This window comes from Colobus angolensis, unplaced genomic scaffold, assembly GCF_000951035.1.
Source record: "Colobus angolensis palliatus isolate OR3802 unplaced genomic scaffold, Cang.pa_1.0 Scaffold12, whole genome shotgun sequence".
Classification (NCBI taxonomy): domain Eukaryota; kingdom Metazoa; phylum Chordata; class Mammalia; order Primates; family Cercopithecidae; genus Colobus; species Colobus angolensis.
Window position 1 is genome coordinate 377,677 of NW_012113141.1, and position 21,593 is coordinate 399,269.

The following is a 21,593-nucleotide window of genomic DNA, read 5'->3' on the forward strand; positions in this document are numbered from 1 at the left end:
AAGCAAGACTGTCTCAAAAATAAAAATAAAATAAAATAAAACAGGTAGGTTAGATGAATTCAAAAGATTCTTTACTTGGTTTAAGGTCTCTACTCTAGCATACCCTCTGTAGCTTGCATCTTAAACCACCAAAGGTCATAATCTTAGTACTGAAACATTACCTTCCTTTCATGCACAGATCACTTTCAAAGTGCAAAACAGACTAGAGAAGACATTTTTAGAGGTAACTTGTCTATTATTTCTCCTCAATACCAACTTTTATTGACAACCTTAGGTATGTCAATAAAAGACATGTACAAATAAGCACCATATTGATGCAAACACTGAAGTTTTTTTTTGTTTTTGTTGTTGTTGTTGTTGTTTTGCCATCTCTGGAATTCCTATCAGCATTGTAAATTTTGAAATAACCCATAACAAAGAATTAACTATTTCAATAAACATTCTCCACTATAAAGTAGCTATAAACTGCCCACGAGGCAAACTATTGTATAGCAAACAACCATGTAAAAATTAATAAATCTTCTCTGGTGCATGAAAATCAGCTAACGCTTGACTCAACAGCTTTCTACCTAAGTACCACCAATAAACTGAGCCCCAGAGACAACAGATGGAAACAGAATAGCAAACCTTAGGAATTAAAAGATGTCTCTATAATGTTTTTACTTTGCTAATTTAATAGAAGACACTTAGTTGTCATGACCATTAACTATCCAGTGTGGAAATCAAATTTTAGAAGGAGGACAAATGTATAATATACATCATTTTAATCATTCATTTTAAAATAAAGGCAAATTTCTTACATTAAAAAATCCATATGATTTTTTTCTTCAGACTGTAACTATAGAAAAACAAATCACCCTATAAAGATCTGTAGTTTATGAAGCAGTGAAAATGGTCAATGGTTATTGCAGTAAGCTAGAAATTAGGAAATGTGAATATTAATTCTAAATTTGTTACTGACTCAGGATGACCTTGCATGATGCATCCAACCTTCTTTTCTCTGTATCAGAAAACTAACGAATAAATGTAACATCATATTCTTTTTTCCTTTGGGACAAACAACTGTGTACAACTGAATAAAAATGAAATTGTATATGTAGTGGCTAGAATAAAATATGTTTGGGTTGGTTTGAACTTAGCACAGTGTTTAATAATTCAACATTTTTTGTACCTGTGCAATAAATTTTTAAATGATGTCTGAAATGCTTTGAAATCTTCAGAAACAGGTTTAAAAATGGCATAAATAATCATTTTATTTGATCTGGCAAATAAGATATAGAATACCACCTAAAATATACATGAATATTTTAATATAGCAGTCCTTGGTTCACTTACCCTTAAAAGAAATAATTCAATCAGAATTATTTCAAGACAGTTAGATTAATTACAGAAGAAGGAAAAAAAGAATCTCCTCCCAATTGAGCAATTAACATACTTCATCTTACAAAGGCCACTGAAGTTAATCCATGGCTATAGAACTATCACTCTAGAAGTTTAGCACCTCCCCTTAGTACTCACTGAGTCCAGCTCCCACTTACACCCTTCCTTAGACTGCATCTAAACAATTCCAGATACATACGTTATTTTTTTATTTTATTGATTTATTTATTTTTCGAGATGGAGTTTTGCTCTTGTCACCCAGGCTGGAGTACAATGGTGTGATCTCGGCTCACTGCAACCTCTGCCTGGGTTCAACCAATTCTCCTGCCTCAGCCTCCCGAGTAGCTGCGATTACAGTCACCCACCAACATGCCCGGCTAATTTTTTGTATTTTTAGTAGAGACAGGGTTTCTCCATGTTGGTCAGGTTGGTCTTTATTTTTAAAGGTCTTAAAGAAAATATATTTACAACTCCGTTTTAATGTTAGCCCCAGTGGAAAGTTAGTCCCTACCTTATAAGGTCCTTACAGATAAGCAATTCCCAGTGCAATATCATTCTAGCTGATTCATTACATTTTTCTTGCTATAAGTCCTTACATGGTTGAAGGACATTATTGGAATTCATCAACTTTTTCTTCTCTATATGCTATAGTACAACTGCAAGCCTAGCACTATTTAGTTTCATTTTCTAAGCATTTCTTCCATAGGATCCCTACACTGTTGTCTTGTATCCTCAGAGTTCTCGAGTTCCCAGGGTAAGCCTAAGAGTATTTTCTATGTGGTCCGTCATTAACTATCTAGAATTTTATTTTTTTGTTTTGAAATATTTGATTGACAAAGATTGAATATATTCAAAGTGTGCAACAAGATGATTTGAGAGATATATACACATTGCATAATGATTACCACAATCAAATTAACACATCTATCATCACTCATGCTGTTTATTAGGTCCTGAGAACTTGTTCATCTTATAAGTGAAAATGTGTACCCTTTGATCAATATCTAGTAATTTCCTCCATCCACCAATGCCTGGAAACCACCCCTCTACTCTCTGCCTCTCTGAGTCTGACATTTTTAGATTCCACATATAAGTAAGACCATACAGTATGTATATTTCTGTGTCTGGATTATTTTGCCTAGCAAAATGTCTTCCAGGTTCAACCATACTATTGCAAAGGCAGGATTTCCTTCCTTTTTAAGGCTAAATAATATTTCATTGCATATATGTATACTACATTTTCGTTATTCATCTGTCAATAGACACTTAGGTTGTTTCCATATCTTGGCTGTTGTGAATAATGCTGCAATGAATGTGGGAGTGCAGCTATCTCTTCAAGATACTGATTCCATTTTCTTTGGATATATACCCAAAAGTAAGATTGACAGATCTTATAATAGCTCTATTTTACATTTTTTAGCAACCTCTATACTTTTTCTGAAATGACTATACCAATTTACATTCCCAACAATGTGCAAAGGTTTCCTTTTCTCCACATCATCACCAACCCCTGTTATCTCTTGTCTTGCACACCTGTTAGGATGGCTATCATTAAAAAGATAAGAGATAACAAGTAGAATTTTATTTTTCAACAGAAGAATGTTAACCCTCAGTCATTTTTATCAAATAAATTTTATCTAACTTATTTCTATTTTTCGTCTTTTATATAAAAGTTTTCTTAAATTCAATTTTTATCCAACAAGGTATTATGTACCCTTCTGGCTTCGAAATTATCTAAAAGGAGTCACACACCCAATTTAGTAAAACAAAAAAAAGCAGTTGTTCACTCCTGAGCATCATCAGTAACAAAGTGTCATGTGCTGAACAATACCTGGAAACATAAGGGAAGTTTGGGTATACAGAATGTAATTATTAACCTGAATTGGATGTTAGCCAGAACACTGGACCCACTTCCCCCAGCAGATTGCCATAGTCCAAGTCCTCAGTACATAACTGCCCATCAAGAGACACCACCTTAGAAATATATTATAACCAAACATTGCAGCTCCCTTCTCGAGAGGTGTCAACATGTTCTTTTTGTTACATAGATCATCAACTGCTAGACTATGTATGTCCAAAAACATTCTAGTCCATATGTTCAGAACAGTGCTGGACCCTATGTACAGCATAGAAGTACACAAAATAAAGAACATGTCCATATCCTTAAGGAACTTACAACCTATTTAAGAAAATGGCTTATGAGAATAACACAGAACACTATAATAGCTACCAGTTATACTAAACACATGTCAGGTGCAATGTTAAGTCCTTTATACATATTTTATAGGACTTACTTTATACTTGATATATTGTTTCCTCAAAGCAAGCTGTTTAAGTTAGGGGTTCTTTTTCTGATGCTTTTTAAAAAGAAACTCAGGTGCCCAGTACAAACAGTCTAACCAGGTTTGGGTAACTACAAAGCTCACACTCTAATCACTGTACTACATAGATTCTCAATGAGTATATCATCAATCAGATGCTAAAATGTATGACACAAATAAAAGCTAAGAATGGCAAAGAGTGAAGAGTTAACATATTGACTAGAGGTCACAGGAGGAGGTGTTACGAGGTAGGCTAGACTTCAGTTTGACTTTAAAGAATGATTTAAGTACGTAAAATGAAAGGGGCTGTATATTCTAAATACCAAGTTATATAAACCTTGTGGACAGGTCAGAAGGCAAGAATAGCATGCCGTGATCAGAGAGACAAGAATCAGATATGTGATGTGTTTCAACATGCATGTAGGTCTGAAGTACAATAATTCAATTTTACTTATTTTTGTATCAATGTGTAAATGTGCTTTAGTTTATATAATGTTCAACTCAATAATGTCAACTTTATTTTATATCAAAAGACTTCAGAAGCCTCTGGAAATGGATGTGTTTTATAATGTTATTATAAGTTTTAAGGGTAGATAAAGAGAGGAATGAATTACATTAGAGTCCACATTATTAAATCTTATTTTGTTTTACTCCACAAAATGAAAGCTCTAAGGAAAGCTCTTGATTTATAAGCACTCAAATTAATACACAAATCTGGGATCAATGTAATAACTGGAACTTGCTATTACCATTCCTATGTCACACCAACTAGAAGGATGAAAACCAAGCAGTCCAAGCAGATAAACTCCAAGACTGTACCTACCTTTTGATAGTAAGAACCAAAAGAGTGTCTAGATTCTCCAGTTAATCCTGTTTTGTCATCTGTTTACTTCAGGCTGACTCCTCCCGGTAAACCCACCACCTCACGTATCACAACCTCCTCTCTCACCTTTTCCAATCCAAGCTATTTCAACATTAGTCTTTCTGAAAGTAGGAAAACGTAGAGATGCTTGTACCCAAGGAATAGCTGATGCACCAGCACTCACTCTTTTAAATAAATAAATGCTAAGTTCACACCTACGAAAGAAAGCACAGTAACCTCAGAAAAACAGAGGTGCGAGAATGGAGCAAAGTACTCCAGTAGTCTATCTTGTGCTGAGAAAGAAATCTCTCAAAAATCTCTCAAAAATGTTAAAAATATCATAGAAGGGGACAGAAAATAAAACCTAATGGATGACTCCAATAAAATAATTATAGTCAATTCATTGGACATCCATAATTCAGAGTTAAGACTGGCATTTTCTGTTTCTTTTAAAAAATGGATAGAAGAAAAAAATATTCTTGAGAATATTATTGAGGAGAAAACCTCAATAATACACAGGGGCAAGGGACAATCTCTCAGCCCGTGGTATCCAGGAAGCGAAAGGCTTATGCTCTTTTGAATTTTAAAAGTGTAGCAAAACACATTGATTTTAATTGCGTATAATCTGAGGTCAAACCTTTTGGCATGGTTCTTTGTTCATAGCAACACCACCACCAATAATATTTACTGAGGATTTGCCATGAGTCAGATACTGTTGTGAGCACTGGAGAGGATACAGCATTAAAGGTGACAGACGAGGCCCTGTCCTTATGGAGCTTATGTTCTGTCCCAATGTGGAATGATAAATACAGCTGGACCAGGGAACAAACCATGACTAATTCTCTAATACAAAGAATACTGTCTTATAAAGAGGAAACTTTCTTGCTAAATTGGCAATTTTACAGAGACCTGAATCTTTTCTATTAGAAGAAAAACACTTTCTGGTGTGTGCTTAATCAGGTTTTGGAGCTTCAAAGGAATAGAATCAGAGATAAAAGACAAATCCCACCAAGCTAGAGAAGAGCTGATGTTCTGACCCTTTGACCCTGCCCATCAAGAAGACATAACACTCCAGGTTTGAAGTCAGACTTGATTTAGATTTGAAGCCGTTTCATGCCTTATTAGCTCCATGACCTTAGGCATGTTACTTAACTTCCTTAACAGTTTTCTCATCTGTAAAATGGTGCTAATAAAAGCCAGCTCACTGTATTGTTATAAGCATTTAAGGATTTCATTCATAAATGTTTAAATCATACCACGTGGCATATGCGTTTCATTTAATAAATAGTATAGATGATTTATATATGCATATATATATACACACACTCCATGTGCTCATCTTTTCTTTACGCACATATAATTTACCCATCTATCCTCAATGCCATTCTCCCAGAGTTCTACCCTTCTGCCCTTGAGGTATTTACCTTCTTCCAAATTCACAATTAGCTAGTAAAATAATCCAATCACTGAAAATGTGTTAATGAGAAAGGATAACAGAAGAGTACAGTGACTACTGCCTGCCAGCTCAAATACCCCTCCATGGAAGGTTTTGGAAACAAAACTGTACTAAAACTTGCATAGGCCAGAGGAGTGACTCTGGTGTGAATGCTAAGCAGCATCCTCTGGGGGTTTGTTGTAGTAGCACTCAGTAACCATCAAGTGCTAATACCTAGACCCTCATTAATTTTTTTAAAAAACAAAATTTAAATGGACATTGTATCCTTTTTCATGTAAATTAATATATGTGCAAAAGTAATGTATTTGTCCTGGAACATTCTATAAAATAAATATAACCCCCTAGGAAAATAGGGCCACAGAAAGGTTAAATGTCCACGTAACATCTGTGATAGAGCGATATCTAGAACACAATTCTCTTTTTGGCCCAATAATTCTAGACCATATCATGTTGACTTCATGAGATTTAACTAAGTATAGAAACTTCGGCTTTGAAAACCTTCATCCAAAAGGATCCAAAGCTTGTGAATTAGGCAATGGCAAGAATACCACGCCCTTTGCTACGCTAAGAGGAAAGTCTCTCAAGTGATCGACTCGATGCCTGGCCATGCAAGTCAGACATTTAGTCATTTTTCTAGACGCTATCCATCATGGAGCACATTCCCGAATTTCATGCAACCTCATCTAAACGTCTAACTGCCTATTCTGATCAGAATAAACTTTTGGTGGAAGTAAAAGCTTGACAATGCTGACACCTAGTGGCTGTGAAGAAACTGGAGCAGATCCAGCCTAGGAAGAGAAGTGAGCTACTGTGGCAGTGTCTCCAAAACACACAGCATTTAATCATGATGAATATTCGGTTGTAAAGTACAAATTCTAAAACAAACCCTATAAAAGTTTATTTCAGTTCTCTATCTTGGGGCCTACAAAAGGAGGCAATAAAAATCTTGCATTTGAAAAGTAAATTTTCCTTCTATCTTCCACACTTAGCAAATTACTCATCTTCAAAGATCAAAGAAAACTAAAGATTGATTCATATTTTGGCATATTTATGACTATTTTCCTTAATGTTGCATGTACACCCACAACCTTATCCTGGTCTTAAGGTGATTTTTCTCCCCAGGTCAAATATAAAAGCCAACTGGCCAAGCCATTACAGAGATTTCCTTTATGCCGCTGAAGCGTCCCTAGTCAAAGGGTAGTTGGATTTTCACAAACCAGCAGGAATTTTTTTTAAGCGAGGTATAAGGACACATGTGGAAACCCCTAAAGTACACATCTAAAAGCAAGGACCACATTGAACACTGTGGGAAGCCATATGAACACAGCAGATCAGCACAACACAACCTGTTTCTGCTCTAACCATTAGAAGATAAGTTTCCTCAGGTCCACCTGCACCTGTGACAGGCAGGATGGCAGGAAGCCTAAAGTGTTCATCTCCTCCACCAAGGAGAGCTCTGACCCCTACCTGCTGACGTTTGAAGGCTAAATAATCCAAATTTTCCAGCTCCCTCCCAAGCTTCTGGTAGGTTTTCTGGAGGTCGGATTTGTTGGCAACATTTTTGAGAGACTCGAATGTCCTTTGAAACTGAAATTGAAAACAAAAGCAGATCGTTAGGATAGCAGCAGATTTTTCGCAAATTCTCAACTTGCTAACACAAAGAGTCGATAATGAGCCTCAGTTTCTCCCATTCATAATACAGTGATAACAAATGCTAGCTAATTATCTTCCAATGAAATAATTAGGGACACACAAAGAGTTATAAACCGTATTCTAAGTATAATCAACATTATTGCATGCATGAGAAGCCTGTTTAGTCTTCATTCTAACAAAAGAGCATACTTCGTTTAAAAAAATAAAAAAGAAAGTTCATCTTTTAAGATACACTTTTGCTTTTAAATTTTTTAAAAAGCACAGTGAATGTATAATTTCAAATCATAATGAGGAAGCATTAAAGAGTGCTCACATTTCAATCATGGAAACAAACAAATTTATGAAAATGTAGTTGCTTACATGATATTTTGCAATAATGGCATGGGATCTGGTTTGCCTCTATAATAATATCTATGCAGAACAGGTCACCCAACAAACTTCAGCAAGGAAGATCTCTCAGAGCTTGTATTTCGAGAAGGAAGGAAAACTTAACATTTTGATGATCAAAGCACATGTGGCATGTTCAGCAAACATTTATTTCTGCTCTATAACACAGATGAGCTATGAGCAGATAGAGAGTTCTGATCAGTTCTGCTGAATCAGAATGCTCCCATTCTTTTTAAATCAGGTACTAGATAAATACAAAGGTGAAAAACTGCAACAAACTACAGAATACTGTATGCTACTAATAATTAATTAAGCAAAGGAAGCTCACAAGAAATTGGATTCTTGGTTTATTTTAGTAAATTAGAACATACTTTGGAGGGTTAGTGATTGAAAATGTCAAGTAATGTAATTTGCAAGACATTTGCATTTGCTCTCTCTTTATGTCATTTATTTCCCATATTCTCACTCTGTGGCATTAGACAGATTTCTCCAGATAGAGACTTGACCATCTTAAACATACCAGAACTCCACTGTGACTATGATGCCATGAGACAGGCTAATAAGATTTTAAAGAATATAATTAAGTTTCCAGGGAAATTATTTGACCCTTCCTATATCAGATTCTATGAAATAAATCATATTAAAATGGCATTCTACTGAATTAAATCCCTAATTTCATGAAAGTAACATGTTTATCTCAATCCAAGGTGACAGAGGGAAAAGAAATGGGAAATAACAGTGCTAAGATTCCATGACAGGACATTAAATTAAATTCAACAAATAATCATTTAGAACCTATATGCACAAGGCACTATGAATATAAAAGATATTTCCTGCCCTGAAGGAACTTAGACCATTGGAGAAACTAGACATGAAATTCGGAAATGAGATGGACACTGACACTTACTGAGTGCCTGCTTAGCCCCAGGTACTTTATGCTTTCCAATTGAATCTTCACAAGAACCACAGGAGTTCCTATTTCTCTTCTCATTCTACAATTGAGTAAACTGGGTTTCAGAAAGTTTATCGAACTGGGTTTCTATTACAACGTTCATGTTCTTTCTACTCTATCCTTAACTCTAACACAAGGCAAGGTAGTAAAGAGAATGCAAAAAAAAGAGATAAAGGTAACATTGGTGAAAACTCAGAAAACTCACTGATATTGACTGAGGGACTCAGACCACGTAGAAGACGTAAGAGAATTTGAATTGGGCCCCAAAGGACAGGAAGTCTTTTAAGAGTCTGACATGGAAACCAATTCTACCCAACACTTCAAACATAGCCAAAATCAGTTCATTTTTCCCACTTATAACAATAAACAAATTTCTTTCAACATAATTTTAATGACCTTTATATGAAATATTTATCGTATTGTATAATCATTTCTGTGCCTTGCCCATTTCTTGGTTCATTCTCACTATGTTCAAATCAAAATAAAACCTTATTTAAGATTATGATTTAAATAATACAAGCTATTTCACTGACAAATCCATTTAACTCTAAAGCATGTTTTAGCCCCTGTACTTTGTCTTCCCTAAGAAATATTAGCTCTACTTCTTAAATATTTCTTCTTCATATTTATCTCTGTGAACATTATACAGCTCCAAATGGGAACTTTAGAGCAAACACACTTGTAAAGAGTGTTCAAAATAAAAAACACAGAAAACCATCACTTCCCAGTAATATGCCCATGGCCAAAGAAGAAATGGAGAAAATCCAGTAACAATACATCGTCACAAGAATATTTTAACTAAAGGTCGGAGTTTGTATAATATGGAGAGTTCAGCTTGAACTTTCATTATCAGGAACTACATCCTCCATTTATTGATAATAAAGAGTTCAAAATACTGTAAAACCATGATAATTTCATTCATTTAAGCAGTTTTTTTGCTTACAAAAGCAATTAATAGTCAAGGAGAGGTCATATGAAACCTGTGGTGTAGCTCTGGCTTAGCTCCCTACTGAACACACCCCATCCCCACTGCACACATTTACACTTAAAGATGCTAAAGAGTGAAAGCAATAATCTTACTTTGCAAATAATGCTGAAGTACGGAAGATAAAAGTTAGGTTGAGGCCTAGATTCTAAAGAGCATTCACTTGACTTGAACATTTTTCTAACAGGCCACAATGGTTAATCATTGAAACAAACCTCCAAGATTTTCTATATTTGTTCAGTACATGATAATTTTTTTATATTGATTATTTCTCCAAATAAATGATCTCCCAGTTGGAGACAAGTTGGGGAAAGGAAGCACAATTAATTCAAGAGATTTTTAATACTCCTGGATTTTACTTATTCAAAGTTTCGAGTGGGAATTTAAAATGAGCCAAAAACCCCAGAATAATTTGTTGAACCTTGAATTTTTCCCTGTGTGCTTTTTTTTAACTCATGATAAACCAAACTCAAACTTTAAAAAGCTCAGTGAATTAGACTAAACCCAAAACAAACCTTGGACATACAAGATGATAATGGGTGGAGAAAAACAATATCCCTAAGCCCAATACTTACTGGGAAAGTAAGCACTGTCAACACTCCCAAAGTATGTTTTCTCATCAAATTATTTCCGCTCAGAAATAATAATAGTAATCCATCAAATAAAACAGCAGAAACTATAATTGTTCATCTCACATTAAAATAGCTGACAAATTGTTTTGCAAGAAAGAAGCATAGAAAAGGCAACAGGGAAATGTCTACTTTGTCTCAGCAGTCCCTTTTCCCAGATACATTTTTTTCTCCTTTTTCCTGACAATACATATATAAATAAAACTAAGCCAATGTTCTATACAAATTATGCATCCAATGAGTTCATGTAAATTATGTAGATTCATGGAGTAATTTGAGAAAGACACGAAGAAATAGGCTGAAACAGCAGGAAAAAAAAATGCAGCCAAGGCTCTGGCAAACAAAGTTTTCCTCGCCCTCACTGCCAACGCCCTGGCTTCCTTTTGTAATCAGATCGATTGATTCAAATAACTCTAAAGCTCCAGCAGCCTACTAATTCCTGTAATTTAAAAACATCAAGTAGCATTGCTCCAAAACAAGAGCTAGCTCCACAGTCATCATTTTTTTCTCATTTAGTATTTCATGCATTTATACAAAGTGCTGGGTGCTACCCGTAGCATGAAAAGAAATCCCATACTCACAGCAATATGTGTACAAAAGGGTATCCAAGAAGTGCCTGATGGAAAGCATTATATCACCAAGTGTGATCTTAGTGTCCCTAAATTGTCTGTTTGAAACAATGCCAAAAGTTTCTAGAGACTAAAGCAAAAGGAAACAATAGTCAAAGAAATAACATATTGATGCTCTATAAATATTAATACTTAAGAGTAAAAAGAAATTATTTTAAGCATAAGAAATGGCTAATCTACCTTACTTAAATATAGCAACCACAGAACAATCAAAAATAAAGTATTACAGAGAAAGAAATTACTTAATGTTTCTGAACTTAATCCATTGACTTTCATATATACTTTCCAAATGAACTTACAAGATGATAATACTACTCGTTAAAAGGAAGTTTACAACTGAAGCAGAAAATTAAAGCTCACATACATATCTCAAATGATTTTTTTTTTTTTTTTTTGCTGTAAGGAATGATTATAAAAGTTAAGAACATAGGGCAAAATTGGGCTTGAGATCTAAATTAGAAACAGTTCTATGTAGGTGAAGGCACATTGGTCTTGAGGTCTGAGGTTCAAGTCCTTGCTATGCTATTTTAAAACGGCATCACTTTGGACAAGTTATTACTATTCCAATTTTGACTGTGTTATCTATAACATAGGACAAACTGTCTTTGCCTGCCTACTTCATTCAGTTGTGAAATCAGTTGAGGAAAAATAAAAGACATTCACTCAACAAACATTTATCAATGAGCAACATACCAGACATGTAAGAAACAGAGGAAAACAAAAGAGAAACAACTCTTACCCTAACAGATTTTGCAATCTAGCTTTATAGGTTACTGCTTTATAAACTTAAAAGTTCCATAAAATTGAAAAGACCATTGTCATTAAGCTCATGACACCTTTCAGTAGTGAACAAGGACTGAACAAAAGGGTCATTCAATAATTGTTTATAGAGCAGCATCACTGTGCAAAGCACTGGGCTTGACACTGTGAGAAACATCAAATTTATGGTGAGGCTTGGGTGAAAAAATGATGAAATCATTGGTGCTTTATGAAAAGTTTGGCCAGGCGCAGTGGCTCATGCCTGTAATCCCACCACTTTGGAAGGCCAAGGCTGGCAGATCACTTGAGGTCAGGACTTTGAGACCAGTCTGGCCAACATGGTGAAATCCCATCTCTATTAAAAATACAAAAATTAGCCAGGTATGGTGGCATGCACCTGTAATCCCAGTTACTTGGGAGACTGAGGCAAGAGAATTGCTTGAGCCCAGGAGGCAGTGGTTGCAGTGAGCCGAGATCACACCACTGCACTACAGCCTGGGTGACAGAACAAGACCATATAAAAAAAAAAAAAGTTTATGGGCAATGCCCCCAAAGAAATCAGCAGTTTACAAACGGATAACCCATTTTGAGAAGGGTCAAGATGATGTTTAAGACAAAACCCACAGCAGCAGACCATCCACATCAATTTGTAAGGAAAAAATTAATCTTGTTTGTGCCCTAATTGAAGAGGACAAACAATTAACACCAGAAGCAATAGCCAACATTATAGACATCTGTACTGGTTCAACTTACACAATTCTGACTGAAAATTTTAAGTTGAGCAAATGTCCCCTGGATGAATGCCAAAATTGTTGCACACAGATCAGTTGCAGATAAGACCAGAGCTTTCAATGAAATGTTTTAACAATTTTAATTTCATCAAGCTCTTTAAGTATTCCTTTTGAGAAATGTAACAAAAGATGAACGTGGATTTACCAGTATGATCCTGAAGACTGAGCACAATCAAAGCAATACCTACCAAGAGGTGGAAGTGGCCCTGTCAATGCAAAAGCAAGCCAGTCAAGAGACCAAAGATCATGGCAATCGGTTTTTAAGACGCTCAGAGAATTTTGCTTGTTGATTATCTGGAAGACCACGGAATGATAGTATCTGTTTATTGTGAGGGTGTTTTGAGAAAGCTAGCCAAAGCTTTAGCAGAAAAACACTGGGAAAGCTTCACCAGAGTCCTTCTCCACCACAAAGCTCCTCCTCATTCTGCTCATTCCTCTCATCAAACAAAGGTAATCTTTTAATTTTCAATATAAAATCATGAGGTATCCACCTTACAGTCCTGGTTTGGCTCCTTCTGACTTCTTTTTGTTTCCAAATCTCAAAAAGTATTTAAAGGGCATTCATACTTCTTCAGTTAATAATGTAAAACAACTGCATTGGCACAGTTAAATTCCAGGACATTCAGTTCTTCAGGGATGAACTAAGTGGCTAGTATCATTATTTACAAAAGTGTCTTCAACTTGATGGAGCTTATGATGAGAAACAAAGTTCATATTTTTTATTTTTTTCTTTTAATTCCACTTTTCTATGAACTTTGTGAAATCCCCTCATCATTACCCTGCTTAAAATTCTTTAATGGTTTCCCCTTAGCTTTCAGACTATAGTTCAAACTTTGCAACTTAGCACATAGACCTTTCAAATTAGGTCTATGCCTACCTTTCAACTCTTGTTCCTCCCACACAGTTTACCCTTCATCTCAGCCATTCAGGACTATTACAAGTCTTTCAGCGTACATCCTCCTCTGCAGGTAAAACATCCTCTGCCCCACTACCTTCTTTCTCTAGTCAACTCTCCAAACTCAGCCACATAGTATTCATTCAACATACCCTCTCTTAATACAATTCCCACCTCTATAACAGTTTGTACCAACCTCTACCATGATAACATATTATTAATTTACTTTTTATCTAGTCTGTAATTTCCAGGAGAGCAGGATCATTATGGTATTTTTAGAAATTTGAATCCCTAGCACATTACTAGAGTGATGGTGACTGCCACAAAGTAAGCACACAAAAATAATGATTTGCTGAGGTGATTAATTAATTAATCAAATCAGAGATAACTGGAAAGATGCTGATTCTTTCTTAAAAAATAAAAATTTTACATGGTTTAAATTTGTATTGTCAAAGGTCATAAAATTTCAATTAAACAGGAGGAATAATCTCAAGAGATCTATTGTACATCATAGTGACTGCAGTTAATACCAATAAATTATACATATGAAAATTGCTAGAGTAAATTTAAGTGTTCTCACTACCAAAAAATTGATAAGTATAAAAGGTAATGCATATATATTTAATAGCTTGAGCTAGTCATTCCAGAATGTATACATATATTAAAATATCATGTTATATACTATAAATGTATATAATTTTTACTTGTCAAAACAGGGGGATATAGAATGGATAGTTAATGGATATAAAAATAAAGTTAGATGGAAAAAAATCTGGTGTTTGGTAGCACAATATAAAGACCATAGTTAACAATAATTTATCACATATTTCAAAGTAACTAAAAGAGTGGAATCAGAATGTTCCTAACACAAAGAAACGATAAATGCTTGAGATGGTGGATATTCCAATTACCCTGATTTTATCATTACACATTATATGCTTTTATCAAAATATCACATGTACCCCATAAATAAGTACAACTATTATGTATCCATATTAATTAAAAATAAAATTTTAAAAATATATATGTTTGAAAAAAAATTTTCTTCTTCCCTAAAATTTCCAATAGGAAATTCATGACAAATCAAAAGCAAGTGTGCCATATTTGTCTCTATTTCTTATTTCTCCTCTTATATCTTGACTGGTTTGGCTGTGTTCCCACACAAATCTCATCTTGAATTATGACTCCCACAATTCCCACATGTCATGGAAGGAACCCAGTGGGAGGTGATTGAATTATAGGGGCGGGTCTTTCCTGCACTGTTCTCGTGATAGTGAATGAGTGTCATGAGATCTGATGGTTTTAAAAACGGGAGTTTCCCTACATAAGCTCTCTCATTGCCTGCCATCATTCACATCGGATGCGACTTGCTCCTCCTTACCTTCCACCATGATTGTGCAGCCTCCGCAGCAAGGTGGAACTGTAAATCCATCAAACCTCTTTCTTTTGTAAATTTCCCAGTCTCAGGTATGTCTTTATCAGCAGCATGGAAACAGACTAATACAGTAAATTGGTACCAGTAGAGTGGGGTGCTGTTGTAGATACTCGAAAATATGGAAGCAACTTGGGAACTGGTTAACAGGCAGGGGTTGGAACATTTTGGAGGGCTCAGAAGAAGACATAAAAATGTGGGAAGGTATGGAACTTCCTAGAGACTTGTTGAATGACTTTGCCCAAAATGCTGATAAGTGTATGGGCAATAAAGCCCAGGCTGAGGTGGTCTCAGCAGGAAATGAGGAACTTGTTGGGAACTGCAGCAAAGGTGACTCTTGTTATGTTTTAGCAAAGAGACTGGTGGCATTTTGCCCCTGCCCTAGAGAACTGTGGAACTTTGAACTTGAGAGCAATGATTTAGAGCATCTGGTTTAAGAAACTTCTAAGCAGCAAAGCATTCAAGAGGTGATTGGGTACTGTTAAAGGTATTCAGTTTTATAAGGGAAGCAGAGCATAAAGTTTGGAAAATTTGCAACCTGACAATGCGATAGAAAAGAAAATCACATTTTCTGAGGAAAAATTCAAGCCAGCTGCAGAAATTTGCATAAGTAATGAGGAGTCAAATGTTAATCCCCAAGACAATGGGGAAAATGTCTCCAGGGCATGTCAGAGGCCTTCACAGCAGCCCCTCCCATCACAGGCCAGGAAGCCTAAGAGGAAAAAGCAGTTTCCTGGGCCAAGCCCAAGGTCCCAGTGCTGTGTGCAGCCTAGGGACTTGAGCCCTTTGTCCCAGGGCTCCAGCCATGACTGAAAGGGGCCAATGTTAAGCTCAGGCTGTGGCTTCAGAAGTTGCCTTCTGAAGCCTTGCCAGCTTCCATGTGGTGTTGAGCCTGTAAATGCACAGAAGTCAAGAATTGAGGTTTGGGAACCTCTGCCTAGATTTCAGAGGATTTATGGAAATGCTTGGATGTCCAGGTAGAAGTTTGCTGCAGGGCCAGGGCTCTCATGGAGAACCTCTGTTAGGAGGTGTGGAAGGAAAATGTGGGGTTGGAGGCCCAACGCAGAGTACCTACTGGGGCACCACCTAGTGGAGCCCAGACCCACCCCAGAATGATAGCTCCACTGACAGCTTGCACAGTGCGCCTGGAAAAGCCACAGACACTCAATGGCAACCCATGAACGCAGCCAGGAGGAAGGCTGTACCCTGCAAAGCCACAGGGGGAGAGCTGCTCAAGACCATGGGAACCCACCTCTTGCACCAGCATGATCTGGATGTGAGACATGGAGTCAAAAGAGATCATTTTGGAGCTTTAAGATTTGACTGCCCTGATGGATTGTGGACTTGCATGGGGCCTTTAGCACCTTTGTTTTGACCAATTTATCCCATTTGTAACAGCTGTATTTACCCAATGCCTGTACCCTCATTGTAAGGGAGAAGACCACCCCTCATATCGTCTTATGCCCAATTTCTGCCTTCAAAGAAAGAAGAAGTAAAAACTAAAAGGCAGAAATGAAATCCACAGGCAGACAGCCCAGCGCCACACCCTGGGCCTGGTAGTTAAAGATGGACCCCTGACTTAATTGGTTATGTTATCTATAGATTACAGACATTATATAGAAATGCACTGTGAAAATCCCTCTCCTGTTTTGTTCTGATCTAATTACCAGTGCATGCAGTCCCCAGTCATGTACCCCCTGCTTGCTCAATCATGACCCCCTCACATGCACCCCCTTAGAGTTGTGAGCCCTTAAAAGGAACAGGAATTGCTCAGTTGGGGAGCTCAGCTCTTGAGACAGGAGTCTTGCTGATGCCCCCGGCCAAATAAACCCCTTCCTTCTTTAACTCAGTGTCTGAGGAGTTTTGTCTGTGGCTCATCCTGCTACAATTGTATCTAGGAAGTAAATAACTTGCTGTTGATTTTACAGGCTCATATGCAGAAGGGACTTGCCTTGTCTTAGACACGATGTTGAACTGTGGACTTCTGAGTTAATGCTGAAATGAACTAAGACTTTGGGGGAGTGTTGAGAAGGCATGATTAGTTTTGAAATGTGAGGACATGAGATTTGGGAGGGGCCGGGGGCAGAATGATATAGTTTGGTTGTGTCCCCACCCAAATCTCATCTAGAATTGTAACTCCCACAATTCCCACACGTCATGGGAGGAACTGGGTGGGAGGTAATAGAATTAAGGGACCAGGTCTTTCCTGCACTGTTCTCGTGATAGTGAATGAATCTCATGAGATCTGACGGTTTTAAAAACAGGAGTTTCCCTGAACGAGCTCTCTCTTTGCCTGCCGCCATCCACATAAGATGTGACTTGCTCCTCCTTGCCTTCTGCCATGATTGTGAGGCCTCCCCAGCCATATGAAACTGTAAGTCCATTAAACCTCTTTCTTTAGTAAATTGCCCAGTATCAAATATGTCTTTATCAGCAGGGTGAAAACAGACTAATACACATCTTAAATACCAGTCTTGACTTGCTCTTTTTCTTTACATCTTAATATGCTTTTACGTATTTTGCGTAAGATCTTCCACAAAATATACATAGCTCCTAACAGCTCTTAATTATACAATAATTTTCCCTTTATCAGCTGCTGATATCTTCAATAATAAAAGGCTTTAGAAACTCTTTTTGTTGGTAAATATCTGCCTTTTAAATAGAGGATGGCCTCAAAAAGTCTCAGCTGCCAATATGGTAGTGTGATTTTTCTGTCAAAATAAATATTCATCACAGTCAGAATTATTGTTTGTCCACAAATGCCTTATAAAATTATGTGACAAATGTTAAATATACATTTGACAAAAGTTGTTAAATTCTGGAGCCATTTCTTATAAGATGTTGGTCTATTACCTAATCCAAAGGGATCAACATTCCCAAAACAAGTAAAACCTGACTATGGTATGATAAATGGAAAAAGTTAGAAAAGTTAGTTCAACTCAATAGTCAAATTTCCCTTCATTTTTAGGAATAAGTACATCATTTCACTCCAAGGGCCAAAAAGTGGGAGCAAGATACCACAGTGGAGAAAGATGGAACAGGGAAAGAAGATGAAAGAGAACTTATACCAGTTCTTGCCAAGTAATTCACGTCAAATATCATTCAGTCTTCACAAGACCCTTTCAAGGTATTCAGAATAAGTTATATTCTCCCCATAACTCAGAAGAAGAAACCAAAGCTCACAGATTTTTAACTTTCCCAAAATTACCCAGCTAATCAACAACACAGCCGGGATTCAAGCAAGGTCTCCATGCTGCCAAAAGCCGTGTTTTCTCCCCACAATGTCGTGACCCAGTAAGCAGAAGCCATGCAAACCTATTTTCTTCCAAATAAAATTGACCCTTAGAAATCCAGATGCCAGGCTGGGCACGGTGGCTCACACCTGTAATCTCAGCACTTTGGGAAGCCAAGGTGGGCAGATCACCCGAGGTCAGGAGTTTGAGACCAGCCTGGCCAACATGGCAAAACCCTGGCTTTACTAAAAATACAAAAATTAGCTGCACACCTGTAATCCCAGCTACTTGGGAGGCTGAGGCAGGAGAATCGCTTGAACCTGGGAGGCAGGAGTTGCAGTGAGCTGAGACTGCGCCATTGCACTCCAGCAGTGCAAAAAGAGCAAATCTCCGTCTCAAAAAAAAAAAAAAAAATCCAGATGCCAATAAAACAAGATGTGGAATCCTAAGAAGAACAAATAGTACAGAAAAGCTTGAAAAACTTGAACAGTATCAAAGAGAGAAACATTTTGACTTAAATTCCTATAAAAAATTTATAAACAATGGTGACAATAGAGCCAAAATGCCTTTCCAAGTTTCTACGATTGATGAAATACTGAAATATCAGCATTTTTTTTCCCTGTGTCCCCTATTACCTTTCATTTGGACCTGTTTTCCCCAAAAGAACACACACATTTCCCTAAGGAACTAGACACATTTAAAAGTGCCATGTCAGGAATCCTTGATTATTTAATTTGGCAGTACTTGTCCGTTTCAGGGTTGCTCAGTGACCCATGTTTACACTAGTTGGTGGTCTCAGACTATGTCTTTGGAAATGTTCTATTGTAATTGCTTCTCCTGTGGCAGTCTCAGTGGAAAGAGTATAATTTAATAGAAATAAGAAAGCTTTACAAAATCGGGAAATATATAGATACATGCTATTAAAAGAGAGTAACATCTCATTTATCTGACATCTAAAAGGAAATATACTTCAAAAGGGTTGAAAAAAATCTGGTATGTAGGAAAAGTCATAAGAAGGAAAGTAAGTTTGAGACCAGTCTGGCCAACATGGCAAAACCCTGTCTTCACTAACAGTACAGAAATTAGCTTGGCATGGTGGTGCACACCTGTAACCCCAGTTATTCGGGATTATACTCGAAATATACTTCAACAGGGTTGAAAAAAAATCTGTTATGTAGGAAAACTCACAAGAAGGAAAATAAGAGTAAGACCACTTAAAAAAAATTGTGAGCTCAGAGCAATTCTTTAATGCTATGAAATAAAGAATGAAATAAAGAACAAAAACAGAAAATGTAGCACGAACTTGTATAAGTGTCAGGAGGGGGGAAAAAAAAAATCCAGACGCCTGCATGAAATAGTAAAGACGGAGGAGAAGAAAGGCAGGCCTTGGTCCATTACATGCAAAATAAGGGCAACAAATAAAAAGGCAGTCCTCTGTTTTGGGAGAAAAAAAAGTGTGTGCCCAGGAGAAATTCACATCTTTAAAGTGAACACCCTCCTCCCACCAAAAATCTATAATAGATTATTATATAGTAGGATTGGGGAGTGTGGTGGCTGACTACAGAATTCTTCTTAGGAAGGGCACTACCTATACTGAAGAAAATACCTTAATGAGTAATTTAAGGTGGGTAGTGATATCCTAAGGACACAAATAAGCAGGGGCCAAGTCGAGTGCTAAGGAGATAACTATTCTTTACTGCATTCCCATGAACAGAATTTAGAAGTCTGAGGGAAAGTAGCTAGAGAGAAAAAATGTGGAAGGGCAATGAGATGGAGTTGCTAAATAAGATTTTGAAGATTTCTAACATACAAATTGAAGCCACTTAGAATATATTGTTGCAATATAGAAATCCCTCCCTTCCATCTTCCTGTAAGTTTCTGTAAGGTTTGCTATATTCACATATTCTGGCCTACTCTGGTAGGGTTAGAGAGAGAGAGACAGAGAGACAGAGAGAGAGAGAGAGAGTGTGAGAGTGTGTGTGTGTGTGTGTGTGTGTGTGTGTGTGTGTGTGTGTCTATTTGTGAAAGGGGAAAAGGCCAACCCCAGATTCTGGGTGAACATAATGTAGAATAGAGATAGAAAGACAATCTATAAATGAAAGTAATTCAGTGGAAGCAAAAGCTTGGAAACAAAGCTGACCCTGAAAATATGAGCTCCCAAGGAATTTGCAGAAATTTGGGGGAGAACATTATACTTGATAGGACACAGAATGAGGGTTTAAACTAATTATATTGAGACCTTAAGTGCAAGAAGATCCCAGCAAACAAGTGGTTTTGCATCATAAGTAAGTGGATTATGGGTAATTTAAAAAATGAAGGTCAGAACAAAAGAGAAAAGAAATAAAAGCAGGCAAGCAATGGTCACTTACAGCTCTTATTGGGTCATTAAAAAGCAAGTCATGCCAAACTAATTTCATTTCCTTTATAACTGAGATTACTAGACTGATAAATCCACAATGCCACAAACAATATATCTTGATTTCAAGAAGGTCTTTCAAGAAGTGCTTGAGGAGGTCCACAGAAAAGCTTTGCAAACTGTTATCTCCTTCCTCATATTATTTGCCATTTACTTTCTGTGTCTAATCACATCAACTTGGAATCCTAGGACACAGCAGAGCAAACTTGTATTCCTGCTTTGCCAAACTCTTGCAATCATGTATCCTTCATTCCACTCATTCATCCTGATTATGGGAAGTAGGAAGCTAAAACAGACCTCTCTTTCGGTTTAGTGGCAGGTGATGTGCCGAGTGAAAGGGCAGAAACTCTTAACTCCATAGATTCACAAGGGGAGCATCGTGTGTCTTCTAGCAGAAAATAAACTAATGGTGTCTGAAACATTTTGTATTTCTATCAGTTTTTCCATAGTGTATGTGCTTGAGTAATTTCAAAAGATACCTAGAAAACTCTTTTATATATATATGTGTGTGTATATATATATGGGTGTATATGTGTATGAATAACATTGACCATAAATTATGAAGCCAAGTATATTTGACATATATAATGTATGCATATTTTATGATAGTTCATTGTATGATATTTCATGTGAAGCATTTATTACCTCTATTTATAATTAAGAACTTACAGCTTTTATGAGGAAATCATTGCTGTTTTCCATTGTAATTTGTACCCCATATATGTACTTAACTATCATTGTTTGAACCTCTAAAGTTTTGGATTGTAAAGACATTCAGTTCTAAATCAATGATGAGAATGTATCTCTGGGTAG

General features: G+C 36.7%; 1 protein-coding gene across 1 annotated transcript in view; it reads right to left on the reverse strand.

Annotated features, from left to right (window-relative positions):
• Positions 1-21,593, reverse strand: part of CTNNA3 (catenin (cadherin-associated protein), alpha 3) — a 518,663-nt gene that overhangs the window by 348,872 nt on the left and 148,198 nt on the right. The window contains exon 5 of the mRNA XM_011929384.1: positions 7,487-7,606. Coding sequence (XP_011784774.1) covers positions 7,487-7,606 — 120 coding nt within the window. The remainder of the gene's footprint in view (positions 1-7,486; positions 7,607-21,593) is intronic.